Genomic DNA, 20,000 nt, shown 5'->3' on the forward strand with positions numbered 1-20,000 from the left:
AGTTCTGATTTATTTTCAAGACGATTGCAGCATTTCAGTATTACCAGTAAGAAAAAATAAATAAACTGCTATGTTTCATACCTGCATTCTGAAGCATCAACTTAACTATCTTCTCAACGAATTTCCTTCATTCTACCATTCTCCACAGGGGGAAAAAAATCAAATTTAAAAATAAAAAAAGCTTTCCGAAAGTATAGTTATAACAAACCACTAAAAAAATAATTTTAAAAAATTGCAGAATACGCAATTTCTGAAGCGAATCAATCTTGTTTTCGATAGAGGACGTAATAATGTGTTCAGCAGTCGCACGCTCGTCAACTTCATGACACGCCGAAGAGTTTGCTATTTTCAGCAAATTTAATTAACAGAGTACCCTTCACTCGGATAGAAAAAAACCCACGTCATGCAACGTTATTCTTGATAGGGAGGAAGTTTCTCTTCCAATGATCAAAATGACGATAATTATGTTCTAATTTGCCATTAATGTCTTCCCACAAATTGTGTCTTTACATGGTATTTAGTCTAGTGATAAGAACAAAATACCAAACACGGAATATTTCGGGCTCAAAACTTCTTCTTAAGCAGGGCGTGTTAAATATTTATCTGCCATCTATTTGGTTTTTATGTAGTGTATTTATGTTTTTATTGTTTTTGTTGTTGGCTGATAAAGGGTTTTGAACCCAAAACCTTCCGTGTTTGGTATTTTGTTTTGCTTTTTTTTTAAAGCTGTTATATTAAGTCTTAATGTTCCAACTTAACACTCATCACATGCTTTTAAACGATTTTGCCTGCAATTTATATATATATATATATTATATATATATATATATATATATATATATATATATATATATTATATATATATATATTGCACATCTTTTAAGATTATCTAGTTCTAAACTCCCCCGTCGAAATCGGGAGGGAAAAAATAATGATCGTTATTTTTAATCCAGAGTTAGCGCCTTTCATTATTTGACCTTAATCTTTTTAAAATAGTGTTGTAAACTAAAACTTTTGTAACCGTTTTTCTTTTTCTCCCTTTGTTTCGCTTTGACTCTCTCATTCCCGCAACCGAACCTGATGATGTGCTGCTCTCGCTGCTAGTGTAATAAGTATTCATTTCCTTGACGTTACGCTCTGGAGGTATCGCAAACAAGGAAAAGTCAAACAAACAAGATAGAATGCGAAAGGGTCTGGAACATTAATCCAGAGAAGTCTTTCATCATGGAGGATACTTCGTTCGACCTCCAATTCGCTTTTTTCACCGGTGAAACACACATAAATCACTTGCGAATTTCAAAACTTTGAGCTTCAGGTACATACTTAAGAGAGAGACTCTTGAGTGGAGCAGATCACTGGTTTTTGAAATAGATGGAGTATGAGGCGAAAAGGGGGGGGGGGGGGGTAAATAATGAGAAGGGAAGGGGAATAAAGGTAAGAGAAGAAGGGTAGTTGATGGGAATGAGAGGTAGGTTATTGCATAAATGGAATAAAAAGGGCAATTATTAAAGATGAGCAACATTGTGTCAAAGAATAAAGAGGCGGGAGGACGAAATTAGAAGGAAAAGATGAGAGGGAAAAAAGAGTGAGGGAAAAACACACAGAGAGAAAGAAAGAGAGAGAGAGAGAGAGAGAGAGAGAGAGAGAGAGTATGTAGTAATGTGTGGAATAGAGAGATATTGAGAGAGAAGGAAGACGAGGGGATGGAAGATGGAGAGATAGAGGAGGAAAGACGAGAGAGAGAGAGAGAGAGAGAGAGAGAGAGAGAGAGAGAGAGAGAGAGAGAGAGGGGAGACGAGATAGCTATAAAAAAGAGAGGGTCAGAGAGACAGAGAGAGAGAGAAAGAGAGAGAAAGAGAGAGAAATAGAGCGAGAGAGAGAGAGAGAGAGAGAGAGAGAGAGAGAGAGAGTGGGCAATTATTTGGGCCCTACTTCTAAGTGCTCCATACCTGTCTTGATAAAATGCTTTTTGATTTTACTATTCTACCTTCATACAAAAATGAGCTAAAATTCGATCAACCTTATACTCTGACGTAGACGTGTGCGCAATATAAAAAAAATTCTTCGACCAGAAAATTTGGTGTTCAAATATCGATGGACCAAGACATTCGTCAACTTGTCAAAACTCAAACTTGATACTTCAAGTTAAAAGCATCGTTACCTTTTCCGACAGATGTTAATAGGTACTCATTTTACAGCTGAGTGCGATGACAAAGTGTGAATAAAGAGCATTTCCCAATCTCAGCAATGCACCGCTCGGAGTTGGTCTCGAACCCTGAACCTTCCAATCCGAAGGCAAAAGTCACACTACGAGACCACATAGCTGCATAAATGATCACGACACAAAATATATTTCTTACAAAAGGGAATAAAACAAATTTCGGTACTAAATATTCCAACAATAAATTATACAAAATCTGCAAAATAAAACAAACGAAAGACATAATTTATAGATTCTTGAAACGGAGGTAGCTACTTCATCATGGAGAAAAAAAACGTTATGAGAGAAACGTGAGGTAATATGTCTTTAGGATCTCTCCAGGGAAGACAGAATAATATAAATAAAGGAAGAACTATGTGAATAGGTATATATATATATATATATATATATATATATATATATATATATATATATATATATATATATATACCTCAATGTATATGATATTTCGTTTTCCTCTAATTTCCTTCACCTGGATGTCAGATTTTCGATTAACCCAGGCAAAGTAATAATGACTGGGAGAGTAAGTTGAATACAGATGATGGCGGGATAGACCTAATACAAAGATTTGTTCCAACCCGAAACCATCAGCTTTTATTATTTCTTCTGTAGACAAAAAATAAAGTTTCGAGTGCCAATTATTTTCCCATTACGGTAAATTTCCAATATATTTGCATGATAAAGAATTAGTGAGATTTTTTTTTTTTACCTCTATTCTTCTTCTTCTCTTTTAATTCTTATTGTTGATGATTTTTGAGTTGCTACTTCGTGGCGCTTACGTATTGGGACGATGTTAAATGATTTTCGCAGAGATGGCTGCCAAAACATCAGTCGATCAAAAGTTTATCTAAAAGACAAGATCTACGAACCCATTTTTCACTCTTCGCGTTAGCTAATAAAATATAGAACACTGCTCAAACTGTAATGTTTGAATTATACAGGTCTAAAAAGATGGGTTGTGTTTTTTTCCTTTCTTCTTGTATAATAAAAGAATTGCCTATTTTAACAAGAAGTCTGCAATCTATTATTGAAAGTATAATTGAAAATGTTGCCTCTCTGTTAAGAGCAGACTCCTTTACTTACCTATCCATATCTCTCGCCCCCCCCCCCCCCCTTCCTTTCCAGCTCCCCTTACTCATTGAATATTTTTTGTTGAAAATTTCAATTTCTTACCATTTCTTTATATCTAAAAATGATTCAGTTTCTTACAATTTCTATCTATCACTTTATATCAAACTAACACACACATTGTGGTAAATACCTTATATCTATCGATTTATCTATCAATCTATTAATGTGCCTATATATCTGACTATCTATCTATACATCTATCTGTCGTATATATATATATATATATATATATATATATATATATATATATATATATATATATATATATATATTATGACCAAACCGGGAAAACCGTGATTTGTCCGAATGCTAAAACGTTGGTAGATAAAATTGAGCTTTCATTTAACGCAATGACCACTAAACGTGCTCAAATCGCTTTACATAGGTCCCTTGCCTAGCCAACAGCGACTATTAAAATGTAGAACACGACGACGTCTGTTAGGCGATATTATAATTTAGTTGGACAGAGACAACACTGTTAATGGTCAGGTTCTGATTTTCTACCTGAATGCGACGAGCGAGAGACTGTGAGTAAAGAGCCTTTTCAAAGGACTCAACTATGATCAGGACACAAACCCTGGACCTTCTGGGTCCGAAGGTGAATGTTATATTACAAGACCACGTTACAGCATCTCTCATAAAGAGGAGAGTTACACTGTATCTATAATGATAACCGTTGTCAACATCAATAATTCAGATTAAAGAAAAGACAACTCATCACTGGACTAGAGCGTCGATCAGATCGGGGCACAAACCCTGGACTTTCCGTTCCAAAAGCGAGTGCCATGTCACAAGACCACATTATATTATCTTCTCTAGAGGAGGAGAGTTACACTGTATAGATAATGATAACATTTGTCAACATCAATAATTAAGATTAAAGAAAGGTCAAATCATCAATGGACTGGAGCTGTCATAAAGGATATAATAATATCAACACAGTACGTGTTTGATTGGAGGAACAGCCGGCCGACACCTTGGTGGAATGGAATTGACCGTCAAACGAGTTTATTTATTGAGGACGAAGGTGAGCATTCTAGCACGTGTTAGTATGTAAGTGGGTACTCACCCCAGCAATTAAAGGACGCCGTAATGGACTCGTGCCGCTGGTGGTAATTATTGCTTTTGGGCCAGGCGGCAGTTTAGATGTATAGACAGTTGACCATAAAAGATTGTTTAAAATATTCGTTTCGGTTTTATTTTTGGGCAAGGTACATAGTTAAGCTACATTATTATGATTCATACATGATTATATCCACATTTTTATGTCTGGCTTTTCAATTTCGTTATAACTGGTCATTATTGTGTAAAGAGGAAAATAATTGATGGTTAATCAACTAATCAATTAACTGATTAGCCAAATCATTAATTTGACTATTCGACCATTTATGTTTTTGTTTATTTGGTTATCAAAACATATCCACCTATCTATATATCAATCAATAGTAATGTATAGCTTTTCACTGGTAACATTGAAATACTCGAAAGCGTTTGCCGGTTTGTTTGTTGTTTTTTGTTGTTGTTGTTTTGTTGTGTATGTGTGTGTGTGTGTGTGTGTGTGTGTGTGTGTGTGTGTGTGTGTCAGCACGATAGGCAATCGGCTTTAACGGTTTCTGTGGCAAAACAAGAAAAAAAAAATACACAAACAAAAATAAATGCATTCACAAATATATATGAGAGTTTGATTTGATAATCTCTCGACATAAATCTATACAACCGCACAATGACAAAACACATATTTACACCAGAAATTGCTTTCTTTATGTAACCATGAATTAGAATGACCCCGAACTTTTTAAACATGAGATTTTGACAAGTTAAGCGTCATTTCATCCTAATTTGAAATGGAAAAGTTCATGACAATTTTTAAAGTGTTTTGTCAGTCAACAATGAACAGCAGTATGGGTTTGAATGTCTAGCATTTCGTACCGAAGCTCTGTTCAAATAGGGAACAAAAGTGTGATGTCAACAAATTGGTTCCAATCTCACTGGAAGTGTATAACCACTCTTCCGGAGAACTGGATAAATAAATCGTGTAATTGATCGTCTGGTTTCAGAGTGATGGCTACTCATAGCCTAGTCTAAATATTATATGCTGACAGTCAATAAAGATCATCCATCCTCGCTCTTTTACGTCCCGTTATATAAAGAGTCTGCCTACACACCCTGCCACTAAAATAGTTTTGCCATCTTATGATTCAATATGTAACCTATTCATTATTAGTCCCCCGAAGGATGGTTACATACACACTTGCAAGGAGTTTGGAACCGGAAGAGTAGAAGGTGTGGCGTCACGACTTCTCTGTCCTGTTGAGGAGCAATAACTGATAGACGTTACTAGAATTGATGCTGCTTGAAAATGAAGGGATACGAAAATGAAAGGAAAACAAATATCGCGAACCAAAATTTCCTGCTTTCTGAAATATATTTTTACATTGTCAAATAATTTAAGTTGAGTTAAATAATAATCCACCACAATGCAGATTCGAACCTCGATTGTTGGCGTGTGTGTTAGACGTGCTATGAATGTGCCACTTGGCTAGAGGGTTTTGATTTCTGATATCATGAAGGTGTATTTTAAAGGTTGCAGGTTATGGGGTAGTTTTTCATGTGTCAAGGTAAGAAAATAAGACTAAATATACCATTGGGACTAGTTGGGTAATGGAGATGGTTGTCGGGCAATAAAATATGGTGTAGGGCAATAAAGTAGGTGATATGGTTTATTTACAAAAGAGAGTGCCGGAAAAGGTTGACTCTCATTGTGTGTGGTAGATCACTTGATCGTGACCTTAATAGAAAAGGATATGACAATGCTTATTATACTAGGTGTACATATTAACAGGTCTGATAAACGAACGCAATTGTGGGCTTGATTTAACATTGTTGTAATTCACAATATTTTGTGTTGGTTTCAGAGTATTCCCAGTACATCATTGGTCCCCAGATAATTTGGGTTACCAGGCCTGCAAACATTTACACGTCGTTATTGTATATACTATTATGAAATTCAAACTTTATGTTGTTTTTTTAAATGAATGAATGAATGAATGAATGAATATGGCTGCGTAGTCTCTATTGACGCTTGCCGTGAACAAAGCGTGTGTTACTTCATCTGTTCTTGATATCCAGTTAGTAATTTGTTTCCACACTCTGTCCAGTGCAAGGTATTCTTTTGAAGTTTAAAAAATTAACTTAACAAATATAAATAATTTTGAAATGGTTATGTTAAATAAGGAAAGTATGAAATCGAAGCTTTGAATTATGTTTTATTATGACTGTCATTGAAGCTCGAATCAAACAGTCCTTTTGGTGAAAACTTTTCGTACTTTGGGTATAACCACACTCATAATCGGATAACTTATCATTTGATCAGGTTAGAGTAAACTCGATCTCCCCCATTAAAAACGGTTTATCACAGACATAACTTAGCCACTCCCACGCCTCGTTCTGAAAAAAGCCCGCGAAATTAAAGGGGAGGCAAGAGAAAATCAGCTGATCGTTAAAATAGTAACAGAAAAGTGGAGGTGCTCGGCAATGAATGCAAAAAAGACATTTAAAACGCCGTAAAAATGTTTAAAAATCACTTAATGTTATAATTACCATCCATAACAACCTGTCAAATTCACATATGTAAGATGTCAAGCCAAAATTAATAATAAAATAATAAAGAACACGATTGACCGGTGGTCCGTTGACTACACATGCATACGAGTACCAGAAATATTTTGTAAACAATGTAACACAATATAATGTGTAAGTTTCAAAGCAAATGCAACCACAAATAACATCAAAGAACAATGTGGGACTACTGTTTTAATTTCATAAAACCAAACGTATATTTTCTGCCCCGATATTGAACGTGTAGTTAGTATGTATCGTACAAACAACATTCGTTTAGACAGGTAGTCGGGATTCTAGCGCCAGTTTTATTTGGGCAACCATGATTGGGATTTCACTCAATGCACTTATTATTAATTATTATTATTATTATATAATAATAATAATAACAACAACAACAACAACAACAACAACAACAACAACAACAACAACAACAACAACAACAACAACAACAACAACAACAACAAATAATAATAATAATAATAATAATAATAATAATAATAATAATAATAATAATATAATAATAAGCAGTTGAAAGGATATAGTCTTTGGTGTATAAGTGCATATGTACAATATTTCTTATAATAAATGCTTCAAAACAAAACAAAACTAAAAAAAATAAATAAAGAATAAATGAATAAAAATATCTATTTGGGCATTTACTTACATTAATAGTCTTGAAAATCACAATCACAATCCATGAAAATTAAATATCCCAAAATCCGAAGAAGACATGAATTTAATCCAAAATCCAACACAGGAATGTATTTTAATAGGAGACAGATATCCTATTAAAACCATAGCATTACTTGCAAACAACAATACCCCACTCTGCGTTTAACGGGCTTGTGGCCGTCACATTGTAAATGTGGCCGCATTAGGGTAATCGGTGTCCTAAAGACTGACACACTGACATACAATCAATGAGAACTATAAAGAATCCATTCTAGAATTCAACTACAAACTGAAAAGCATGATAAATATCACTCTCTCAAATAATTTCCTTTGCTCAGGTTCACTCACACTCTCCTTTATTGCAAAACATTGATAAGTGAGATAAAGTTTGTATTTCAATTATAAACTTAATCACATAACCTAAATGATGGAGAATAAAAACAGCTAATTATAAAAAAAATTCACAGATCAAGTTATCTAATTGAATTCCGCATATTTAGCTTAATTACTCATTGACCATATATTTTTTTTAATGGCATTGTTTCATTTAAACAAGACCATGACGCTTATGCCTGGACCGGGTATTCACAAATTCTGCTTTTGTGTTCCACTTTTCGAATCGAATTAATCTCTATCTTATCCGTTTATTTGCAAATTTTCTGCACTTTATAAATAAGACCATAACGCTTATGTCTGGACCGGTTGTTCGCAAATTCTGCCTTTGTGTTCCACTGTTCGATTAGAATTAATCTCTATTTTTTCCGTTTATTTGCAAAGTTTCTGCACTTTATAAATAAGACCATAGCGCTTATGTCTGGACCGGGCATTCGCAAATTCTGCTTTTGTGTTCCACTTTTCGAATCGAATTAATATCTAGTCTATCCGTTTATTTGCAAAGTTTCTGCATTTTATTAATAAGACCATAACGCTTATGTCGGGACCGGGCATTCGCAAATTCTGCTTTTGTGTTCCACTTTTCGAATCGAATTAATCTCTATTTTATCCATTTATTTCCAAAGTTTCTAGATTTTATAAATAAGACCATAACGCTTATGTCTGGACCGGTTGTTCGCAAATTCTGCCTTTGTGTTCCACTGTTCGATTAGAATTAATCTGTTTTTTTCCGTTTATTTGCAAAGTTTCTGCACTTTATAAATAAGACCATAGCGCTTATGTCTGGACCGGGCATTCGCAAATTCTGCTTTTGTGTTCCACTTTTCGAATCGAATTAATCTCTATTTTATCCGTCTATTTGCAAAGATTCTGTACTTTATAAATAGGACTATGACGCTTATGTCTGGACTGGGTATTCGCAAATTTTCCTTTTGTGTTCCACTTTTCGAATCGAAATAACATCTAGTCTATCCGTTTATTTGCAAAGTTTCTGCACTTTATAAATAAGACCATAACGCTTATGTCTGGACCGGGCATTCGCAGATTCTGCTTTTGTGTTCCACTTTTCGAATCGAATGAATCTCTATCTTATCCGTTTATTTGCAAAGTTTCTGCACTTTATAAATAAGACCATAGCGCTTATGTCTGGACCGGGCATTCGCAAATTCTGCTTTTGTGTTCCACTTTTCGAATCGAATGAATCTCTATCTTATCCGTTTATTTGCAAAGTTTCTGCACTTTATAAATAAGCCCATAACGCTTATGTCTGGACCGGGCATTCGCAAATTCTGCTTTTGTGTTCCACTTTTCGAATCGAATGAATCTCTATCTTATCCGTTTATTTGCAAAGATTCTGCACTTTATAAATAAGACCATGACGCTTACGTCTGGACCGGGTATTCGCAAATTCTCCTTTTGTGTTCCACTTTTCGAATCGAATTAATATCTAGTCTATCGGTTTATTTGCAAAGTTTCTGCATTTTATAAATAATAATAATTGTTCAAAATTTTACCTTACACCCGATATTACAAGTACAAGTGAGCCAGGTGAAGAAGAGTGTCAAACAGTGTGACAGATGAAATAGGAAGAGAGAGAGAGAGGGAGGGGGAGAGAGAGAGAGAGAGAGAGAGAGAGAGAGAGAGAGAGAGAGAGAGAGAGAGAGAGAGAGGAAGAGAGAGAGAGAGAGAGAGAGAGAGAGATATTCGTTTTTTGTTCAAAATCTCTCTCTCTCTCTCTATCTCTCATTGCACAAGGTTGTGCTATTTACTACTATTTATCAAGAACAGCCAAGCTGGCAACCCAGTCTCTGTATAAACTAAGCAAGATGGCAACAGGGACCTCGCTCCTTATCCAATGCCGAAGCTTTAGTTTGAGTCAAACGGTTTTGTTAAAAAAAAACACCCAAAATAAGTTCGTGTCGTAAGTGATGGAAGTTGAATCGGCTTATTATAAAATCGTTTTTATGGTCTGTTTGGATTACCCTTTTTAAATAGAAAAAGTGAATATATCATAAACTTGAAGAATAGGCAAGCTAAATGAAATTTAAATTGACTGATTAAATGAGTACGCGAGGCTGAGTTGCGAACGACTACTGTGTTCCGACATTCCGATCCCAGTGTCATTCATGTTCACCATACCGTGTTACTGTCTACACACTACACTGCATTGTTAGTGACTGGTCATGTCTTTTTTGTTTGTATGTTTTAGGCAAGCTTAATAAAAATTAAATTGACTGATTAAATGAATACGTGAGGCAGAGTTGCGAACGACTCATGGGTTCCGACATTCCGACCCCAATGTCAGTGTCAGTCATGTTCACCGTACTGTGTTACTATCTACACACTACACGGCATTGTTAGTGACTGGTCATGCCTGTTTTGTTTGTATGTTTCTTTTAATATGGGTCAATTTACAAAGAATAATAATAGAAATGTTCAAAACAAAAACTAGATTCACTATTACGTGCCTGTAATGAAGTGCTTTCCACAAACCGTGAGCGAGAATGATGGTGGAGGTAATGGCAACCATGTGGGTTTGTTATTGTTTCCTACCTCCGTCAACCCGCGCATCCGGTTGCGCACCCACGCTGATTCTGACCAATAAATACATTTGGGTGGGTTGTAGGTCGTTCGTGTTAGGAGTCACGGTAAAAGATTTGACATTTTATTTGGGGGGGGGGGGGGGGGGGTGGAGAGAGGTTCCAAGATGTTTCTCTTTGTCAAAAAAAAAAAAATTATAATTTTTTAAATTTCCTTTATCAATCCCTAACGGGAAATTTGTCTTTATAGTCTATTTCAATGGAAGACTGGAAAAACCCAGGCGTCAGCCGCAGTGCAGCGTGGCAAAGTGAGTTAGGGCACGGTGGCTTGTTAAAGGTCACACAGCGCAGCGGGTAGTCGAACTCGGTACCTTTTGGGTACAAAGTAAAGACCATACCCTTAGCCATGCTGCCCCTTATGTCAATATGAAGTTGAAATCCTATCTGGGTAAACACGTGCAATCGTTTCTGTTTTTTTTTACATCTGAGTTGTTGTTTTTTATATGTATGAGTGTGTTTGTGTGTGTGTGTGTGCGTTTGTGTGTGTGCGCGCGCGTTTGTGTGTGTGTGTGTGTGTGTGTGGGTGTGTGTGTTTGCGTTTCAGGGAATATGGAAGCGAGATGAAGAGCGTGAGTGAGTGTGTTTGTTTGTTTGTTTGTTTGTTTGCTTGTTTGTGGTTAGTAAGTGAGAAAGACGTAAAAGATGGGGGTAGGGGCATGGAGGTTTGTTGTGATTCCATTTACGGTCAATGCCCGTGGACCATCCAGTCAATAAACACAAGACTGGCATGTTGAGAAAGGGAGAAGAGGATAGCATGAGTTTGGGTTACCACCACCTGCTGTCTCTTATGCTCTACCATATGATGTACCATGGCAACTCTGTCGATGCATATTATTTTAAATAATATTTTATAGAGCTTTTATATAGCGTAATGTCCACTTAGTGTGCTCAACGCACTTTACAAGGGGCCAACAGCAACATGTAACATGTAGAACGAGATGATGCTATCAGTTGATATTACATTTTTTTTCCAACAGAGACAACGCTGTTAATGGCCAGGTACGTATTTTACACCTGTGTACGGTGAGAGAATGTAAGTAAAGAGCCTTTTCCAAGGACTCAACTACGCGTTGAACGAGGCCCGAACCCAGGACCTTCCGATCCGAAATCGAGTGTCATACCACAAGATCAAATAGCCGCCCATATTATACGGGCAATAGATTTTAAAAACGCGTTTTAATTTTGGACAGATATTATACTAGACCGCTAGACGTCATATTATATCGATGAATAAAGACCTCTCTCAACTTGTCACAAACATTTAATAATAAGACTTCAAAGGGACAATAAATAGTGTGGTAGTACAGATCTGCCGTACTATGGAAAAAACTCAGATTTAAAAATTTGGCCAGAAAATCGTCCTTCAAATACCAATCGATTTAAATGACCCAATCTCGGCAAAAACTCTTAAACCTGGGAATTCGCGAAGTCCCACGTTTGAGAGTTTTTGCCTAGATGGGGGTCATTTAAGGACGAGTTTTCTGGCCAAAATTTTTAATTTGGGCTTTTCCAGAGTGCGGCCGAGTGGTGGCGGATGTGCGTGTGGTGGTTTCCATGACAGGTCGTGTATCTGATGGTAATGAACGTTGATGAATCTGATACAAAGAAAAAACACACAAAAAAACAAACGCCAAATACAAATTTTATTATAAACATTTATATAGCGCATTTCCATGAATTGGCAGCAGTCAATACGCTTCTTAATGCTTTATTTATTCTCCAGTCACCTTATAAAATCAAATCCCCATTTCATACAATACACGCCTGGTAGGCGGGGTTTTTTTTTGGGTTTTTCTTTTTTTTTTTTTTGATTTTTGTGTGTTTTTTGTGGGTTTTTTTTTTTCTGGATAAGGACTCTTACAATATCTTTCGATACCCACGCCAGGTATTGATTCACACTTGAGTTGAGCGGAGTGATCGTGTAAAACACCACCACCACCAACAACAACAACAACAACAACAATAATCATAACGACGGCTACGACGACGACGAAAACAATAAAAGTGATGGTGAGTACTCACATTGAATGTTAAGTAATGCCTCCTGGCTCTGTAAGGACTTGCCGCTGGTCACATTGGTAGCAGTACACATGTACAGTCCAGCGTCAGAGTCACGAAGTACGCGCATGATACGCAAATTACTGTCCTCCTGGTATTTACGGGTCGTGTTTTCCAGTATTTTTCCATCCTGCGTCCATTGAAAGACAATGTGACGTCTATCGCTGACGTCACAGTATAGTTTCGTTTCGGAACCCTCGACGACATCCTGATTCTGTGGTTTGATGTTGAAGTAGAACAAGTCTTGCCCTTGTGTTTTGGTCAGGAATACTGAAATGATAAAAATAAATACAAATGAATGTTACTCGTATTTCCATTCACGTTCAATACATACCTTAATAAATCATGTGTACCCTTCGCAGGCCATATGAAACGAAATGTCCCTTTCATAAACCTTGTTTTTTGTGCTAGCAATTTCACAATAGTCGTAATTGCCATATAAACAGGTACTCATTCAAACCTGAGTTGAATGGGTTGGGTATCTTCTGGCGACATCCGTATGACTCTCAAAGGAATACTTTGGGGTTCAAATCCATGACGGAGCAAAGTTTGTTTGTTTGTTTTTTCGTTCGTTTGGGGTGTTTTTGTTGGGGTTGTTTTTTTTTTTTTTTGTTTTGTGGGGTTTTTTTCTTTTTCTTTCTTTTTTAAAATTTTGTTTATATTTTTGTTTGTTTGTTTGTTTGTTTGTTCTTGTTGTTGCTTGTTACCCTGGTCCGCTTGCTTACCAAGTAGTGATTCTGATTCGAACCAGTCAATATGTTGATGTATGATTCTAGCGCCCTTGCTATTGAGCTATCCGAAATCAATTCTGTGCATACTCTATAGCAAGACACAATTGGTCAGAATATTGTGAAGTTTTGAGATGTTTTGACAACGTGAAGAGGCATAATAACCAATGTAAAGGATACTATACAAATGTTACTGCCTAAAGCTCGAAGAAATAGATAACAATATTCAAATGCAATGAAAGCTTCGATTTAATACGTAGGCAAATGATTTAGACGTTTAAAATTTCCACTTTGTCAACAAAACATGATGAATGAAATACTAAGATTGTTTCCATTCCATTCGACTATTGCCATTTACGATGTGAGGGAAATGTTTTCGGGACGAAATATTCTTTTTAACTTGATAAAGTGTATTGTCAATAATATATGTGTATTGTCAATGATGTGTATTGACAGTGGTATGTTTTGTCAGTGATGTGATTTGTCAGTGATCTGTTTTATCAGTGATTTGTATTGTCTGTGATATATTTTGTCAGTGATGTGTTTTTGTCAGTGATATGTTTTGTCAGTGACGCGTTATGTCTGTGATGTATTTTGCCTGTGATGTGTTTCGTCAGTGATGTGCTTTGTCAGATTGAGAAATTAGGGAGGAGGCATCGGTGTAAGTTAAAGATCTGAACAAATGTGTATGACACAGGGCAGACAAAGCAACAAGAAAAAAAAATATCCCAAATAATCAGTCTGCCTCGACAGGAAATCTAACCTCACACCTTCTGATAACCGATCAGACGTGTAAAGGTAGCACGTCTGACCGATAATTTAGAAGGATTGAGGTTCGATCACCAGTCGAGTAAAACTGATTTTTGGGATGTTTTTTTTTCTGGTATTGATCAGATCTTTGTGTTATCAGAGAACGGCAGCACTGAAATACAATTCCCACAAGGATAAACATTGGAATTGGCGTGTAATATTGAATGACCCAGACTAGTCGGCCCACTGCCCTCCTCCTGCCTGCTGCTTAACTAACGCCCTTCTCCCATCTCCTTCAATCAACACCTCAGATACAAGTGGACGCCTGGATTGATAATTCTGTCAAAGACTCGGCTAAATGCCGTTTATTTTCTTTTTGCTTCAACTAAGACCATACTTGCCCAAGGAAATGAGGGGGGGGGGAGAGAGAGAGAGAGAGAGACAGAGATAAAAGAAAGAAAGAGAAAGAGAGAGAGAGAGAGAGAGAGAGAGAGAGAGAGAGAGAGAGAGAGAGAGAGAGAGAGAGAGAGAATTTTCATCGCCTGAGAAAAAAAATCAGAAAACAACAATGAAACATATCACGATCACTGCAATTCATTCTCCATCTCTTTTTCTCACACGCACATACTCTCTCTCTCTCTCTCTCTCTCTCTCTCTCTCTCTCTCTCTCTCTCTTTCTTTCACATACACACACACGCATACTCACACACATACTCTCTCTCTCTCACACACACACACACACATACACACACAGACACATTCTTTCCTCTCTATCTCATTTTCTTTCTCTCTATCTACATCTTTATTTGTTCTCTCTCTCTCTCTCTCTCTCTCTCTCTCTCTCCCTCTCTCTCTCTCTCTCTCCAACTTAGTCTTACGTAACCTTTCTATTATTGTCTTATGAAAAATGTCCAAGTGGGTATAATGTCTGCTATTCGTAGGGAATGACTTGGGGCGGGTATGATAGATGGATAGTTAGGCGGTTACGACAACTATATGGGATCACGTCGTATTTCATGCTCGCTGGAGCACGAACTTGTTGGCGGAATTACTTCTATTATGGCGGTTAGACGTCCTGAACACTCTTGGAACACCCCAATGACCAATCTTTACAGATATTTCTAGTATGACCTAATCCGTATAAACATTTGTCTGGCCAAATCTTCCAACCGTTGAACGTGCTCAGAATGCGGTTAATTTGTCTTTTTTTTTCTTTTTTTTTTTTTTGTTTGGTTCCTCGATTTCCACGACTCAGATTTTCAAAAGACGTCCATTTCCGATATTGCAGTAGCTAGCTGTTTGATCTTTAAATGTGATTGGCAAAAACGTTCCATTTCTATAGTGTCACAAATCAATCTAATATCCGAAAATATACCACGCAGCTAGCTCGCGCTTTAACTGTTCAGTTAAATTTCGGTTTAAAAGGACTAAAACCAAGGGGAGAAAATTGTAATGAATGTGTATTTATTTTTGTCTTTGCTTCTTGTTCTTTTCTTTTTCTTTTTTCTTTTTTTTTTTTTTTTTTTTTGTTTTTTTTTTTTTGGTTTGATAGGTTTGTTTTTGTTTTTTGTTTTGGTTTATTTTTTTTTTCTTTAATTGTTTTGGTTTTTTTGTAGGTAATTTTTGTGCGGTTTAGATGTATGACACTCGCTTCTGACCAGTAGATCTCTAGTTCATAAGTGCTCAAGATACGCAATGGTAGGAGAAGAGGAACAAGCTATAACATAAATTTTATTAACAGCTGACAATAAACGCCACTGTAAATGTGTTGGACATTTTTGTATATAGCTGATTATGTAGTAAGCTTTCTCGATCTTTTGTGCAGACTGAGTATGCATAAGTATGTGGAAGGAACGAAGTTGACGTCACTCATCTCTTTGCTATTATTTTAGACAGCTTGTTAGTGATGAGTTCCCACTGAATTATATCATTCTGAATAGAAATGCTAAAGGTTACACACAGGTTTGTGTGTTTTGCCTAAATACATGGCATCAAAAAGCGCGCGCGAGTGTGTGTATGTGTGTGTGTGTGTGTGGGGGGGTGGGGGGGGGTGGAGAGTGAGAGAGCGAGAGAGAGAGAGAGTATGTATGTGAGCTTATAAGGAAAAAATTAATGAACTTATTATTAATAACATTCTGAGCCTCTAGACGTCAGAAAAGATAGGAAATCTACACATTAAATGCTGATTCAATTATGAAGGAAAAGCCACACAAGTTACACCAGTTAACTGCCGTACTCTGGAAAAATTCGTAATAAAAAATTTTGCCAGTAAACTCGTTCTTCAAATATCGATCGATTGAAATGACCCTCGTCTTGGCAAAATAAAGTCTCACAAACCTGAGACTTCGCGAAGTTTTAGCCAAGATGTGGGTTATTTAAATCAATCGCTATAATTTAGAGAACGAGTTTTCTGGCCAATTTTTTAAATGATTTTTTTTTCCCCCGAAGTACGGCAGTCTATTGGTTAACAGAGGACAAGATGAGATAAATAGCATTGTACAACACTTAAGGTGCAAGGTACATCATGGCTATAATATCGTGATTATTATGATGGAGATGAATCGTGGGTGGGATGAGTTAAACGGCTTTCCTAGCACAGTCATCATTTTGTTTGTATCATCCCTCTCTTTCTCTCTCTCTCTCTCTCTCTCTCTCTCTCTCTCTCTGTCTCTCTCTCTCTCTCTCTCTCTCTCTCTCTCTCTCTCTCTCTCTCTCTCTCTCTCTCTATCAATTTCAATCCCTTCCACCTTCTCATCATGATCGCCATCTTACTCCTTTCCCTTTTCCTTTTCCTCCAACTCGTCATTATCATCGTTATAATCGTCGTCGTCATCCTCCAGTCCTCCTCATCATCATAGCTTTATTTATTAGTAAAAGCGCTGTGCAAAATTGATCATCATGATCATCATCATCATCATCATCATCATCATCATCATCATCATCATCATCATCATCATCATCATCATCCTAATTATCATCATCGTCGCCATCATCATTATTATCATCATTATCATCATCATCATCATCATCATCATCATCATCATCATCAATATCACCACCATGCCTATCTTTTTGCCCAAGGATTCGACCAAATGAGCACACAAGCGGTGTTTTACGCTTCTAGCCAAATACCTAGCATTTCCAAGATTGTATCTACAACGAGTTCTACTACCATTTACATCAGATGACACTGAAACAAGAGTTCAACAGATTTGAAAACAAGATGGTAGTCTATCTACCCACTATGCCTGAACCTTTTCTCAACTTTTAAACGAAGAAAACACCGGATAGCATTATTTTTTGAAGATTCAAAGTTGTTTTTGCTACCCTTGTCAAAAAAAAAAACCCTAACGCCTTTTTGGTTGTTTGTTTGTTTTGTTTTGTTTTTTGTTGTTGTTTTATTTTTGTTTGTTTTTGTTTGTTTTTTGCAAATACGAAATTTTGGAATAAATATTTGGACGACTTGTTTGAAAAGGTAGCATTGATAAGTGGCCTGTATTGTTATAAGTATGTTCAAATCATGATATCATTGCTGTATATGTTTTATACATGTAACTTTTGTAATATATTTGTAATATACATGAGCATCACACAGTGATGAAAATGTGCGATATAAATGCCATGCATTATTATTATTATTATTATTATTATTATTATTATTATTATTATTATTTTTATTATTATTATTATTATTATTATTATTATTATTATTTATTATTATTATATTATTATTATTTTATTATTATTATTATTATTATTATATTATTATTATTATTATTATTATTATTATTATTATATTATTATTATTATTATTATTATTATTATTTTATTATTATTATTATTGTTAATATTATTATTATTATTATTATTATTATTATTATTATTATTATATTTATTATTATTATTATTATATTATTATTATTATCATTATTAAAGTATTGAATAAAATATAATGATAACAATTTTTTTAAAAGAACAAGATAGTTAATACTGACCCTTAGTCAGCCAACAACAACGACAAAGCATACTATACGTATAATTGCTTAACTAATTAATAAGTCAATTCATTTATTTATCTATTTAATTGTTCAGTATGTTTTGACGTGCATTTTAGGAGGAAAGAAGTATAGCAGATTCAAGGAATTTGGTAAGGAAAGAAATTCTTGCAGAACCCCTCGAACTTGAAGCATATTTTGGGCTCTGTCGCTGTAAATGAACGGTTGATAAATAGGCCCACCACTTTATTATCACATCGCAATACAGATCGAGGAACGCTGGTTATCGGCAGTATTATAATGGCGTGTAAATAGCTAAGGTAAAACTACTTGGCGTTCAGATGGCATATACCCTGTTAAACCGACAAAAACCATCTTTCTTTCATTTTTGCCAATAAATATATTTATCTTTTTTGATCGATTACATTGACCCTCAGTCAAAATGTTTTAGCAGTGTACGGCACCGAATATCATGATAATGTGTGAAAAACTAAGACGTTAAAATAGCATGTTATATTATATCATTGTATTATAAACGTAATAGTAGAAAGGACAAGGAAACAGCAATAATCAGACCACACTTCCGTCCTCTGTAAAAAACGTTTTGCTCTTTTAAATTTTGACCAGAAAATTTTTCCACCAAATATCGATCGATTAAGATGACTTCCAACTTGTCTAAATTTGGACAATGCCGAGGGCCATTTGAATCGGTCCAAATTTGAAATAAAATATTTTTGGCCAAAACAATAACAAAAAGTGTTATGTCAAAGTATGACAGTGCAGGGGACCGTTCGCAGATTGGTGCTGCTGCTGATGATGCATGCTGCTCACCTGCCAAACTAGCCGCCACCCCCACAGTCAGTGAGTACACATTACTCTAATCCACCTCACTGACCCACTGCCGTACTCTGATGAAGCAAAAACCCTCGTATTTTAAATTTTGGTCAGAAAACTCGTCCTTAAAATATCGATCGATTAAAATGAACCCCATCTTGTCAAAAACGATCAAAACTGGGACTTCACGGAAGTCCCCCAGGTTTGAGAGTTGTTTGCAAGATGGGGCTCATTTTAATCGGTCGAAATTTGAAGGGCGAGTTTTCTGGCCAGAATTCTAAATACGTGTTTTTTCAGAGAATAGCATCACTGGTCTATTTGGAGTTTGAAGACTATTATCGGAGACAAAGAATTCCTTATTTCAAACGGTCGTTATCTGGTTCTTGCGACTGTAATCATTGGTCTATGGCAACACAAAAATCATGGCTAAGTTAATTATCCAGAGTAGCGGATATCAGCTTTCTTTGTTCCTTGGGTGCGGCATTTTCTCTACACCTGTTTCCACAAGAATCATCATTTTCTGTCTTTTAGAGCGCTTTAAGCACATCCATATTCACTCAATTTTTTTAAAATTCCCTTCTCTCCGAATCAAAACACACATGCACACACATACGAACACACAAACTCATACAAAACAAAAATACGGAAAAAATAATAAGGAAAGAATCATTCAAAATTCAAACTCGAGAAATTTTAAAATCTTGTTTCATACTTCTTAGACCTCCCCCCTTTCCCCACTCCTCCTTTCCAGCTTTTCAATTTAAAACAAATAATAAAAGAAACAAACCAATCTGAACACTGTTCATCTATTTTATTTTAGTCCTGGATATGACATTTTTTAACAGTTCAGCCGCCTTTATTTCAACTGGTGGCAAGGTAGGTAATCTAGTACCATTAAATTGCAAGAATGATTTTGCAGGAACTGTAAACCTGACTTTTAGACTATTTTGTCCCATTCTGAAATTACACTGAATTCTCAGGTTTAAGAGTTTTCACA

At 35.9% G+C, this 20,000-nt stretch overlaps 1 protein-coding gene across 3 annotated transcripts in view; it reads right to left on the bottom strand.

Annotated features, from left to right (window-relative positions):
* The window catches only part of LOC144956013 (inactive tyrosine-protein kinase 7-like), a 235,135-nt gene that overhangs the window by 158,105 nt on the left and 57,030 nt on the right, over nucleotides 1-20,000 (bottom strand). For all 3 annotated transcript variants that reach the window (XM_078886304.1, XM_078886295.1, XM_078886311.1), the window contains one exon: nucleotides 12,661-12,966. In XM_078886304.1, coding sequence (XP_078742430.1) covers nucleotides 12,661-12,966 — 306 coding nt within the window. The remainder of the gene's footprint in view (nucleotides 1-12,660; nucleotides 12,967-20,000) is intronic.

The sequence above is a fragment of the Berghia stephanieae genome, chromosome 1 (genome assembly GCF_034508935.2).
Source record: "Berghia stephanieae isolate SIO BIC M18660-M18661 chromosome 1, UCSD_Bste_1.3, whole genome shotgun sequence".
NCBI lineage: Eukaryota > Metazoa > Mollusca > Gastropoda > Nudibranchia > Aeolidiidae > Berghia > Berghia stephanieae.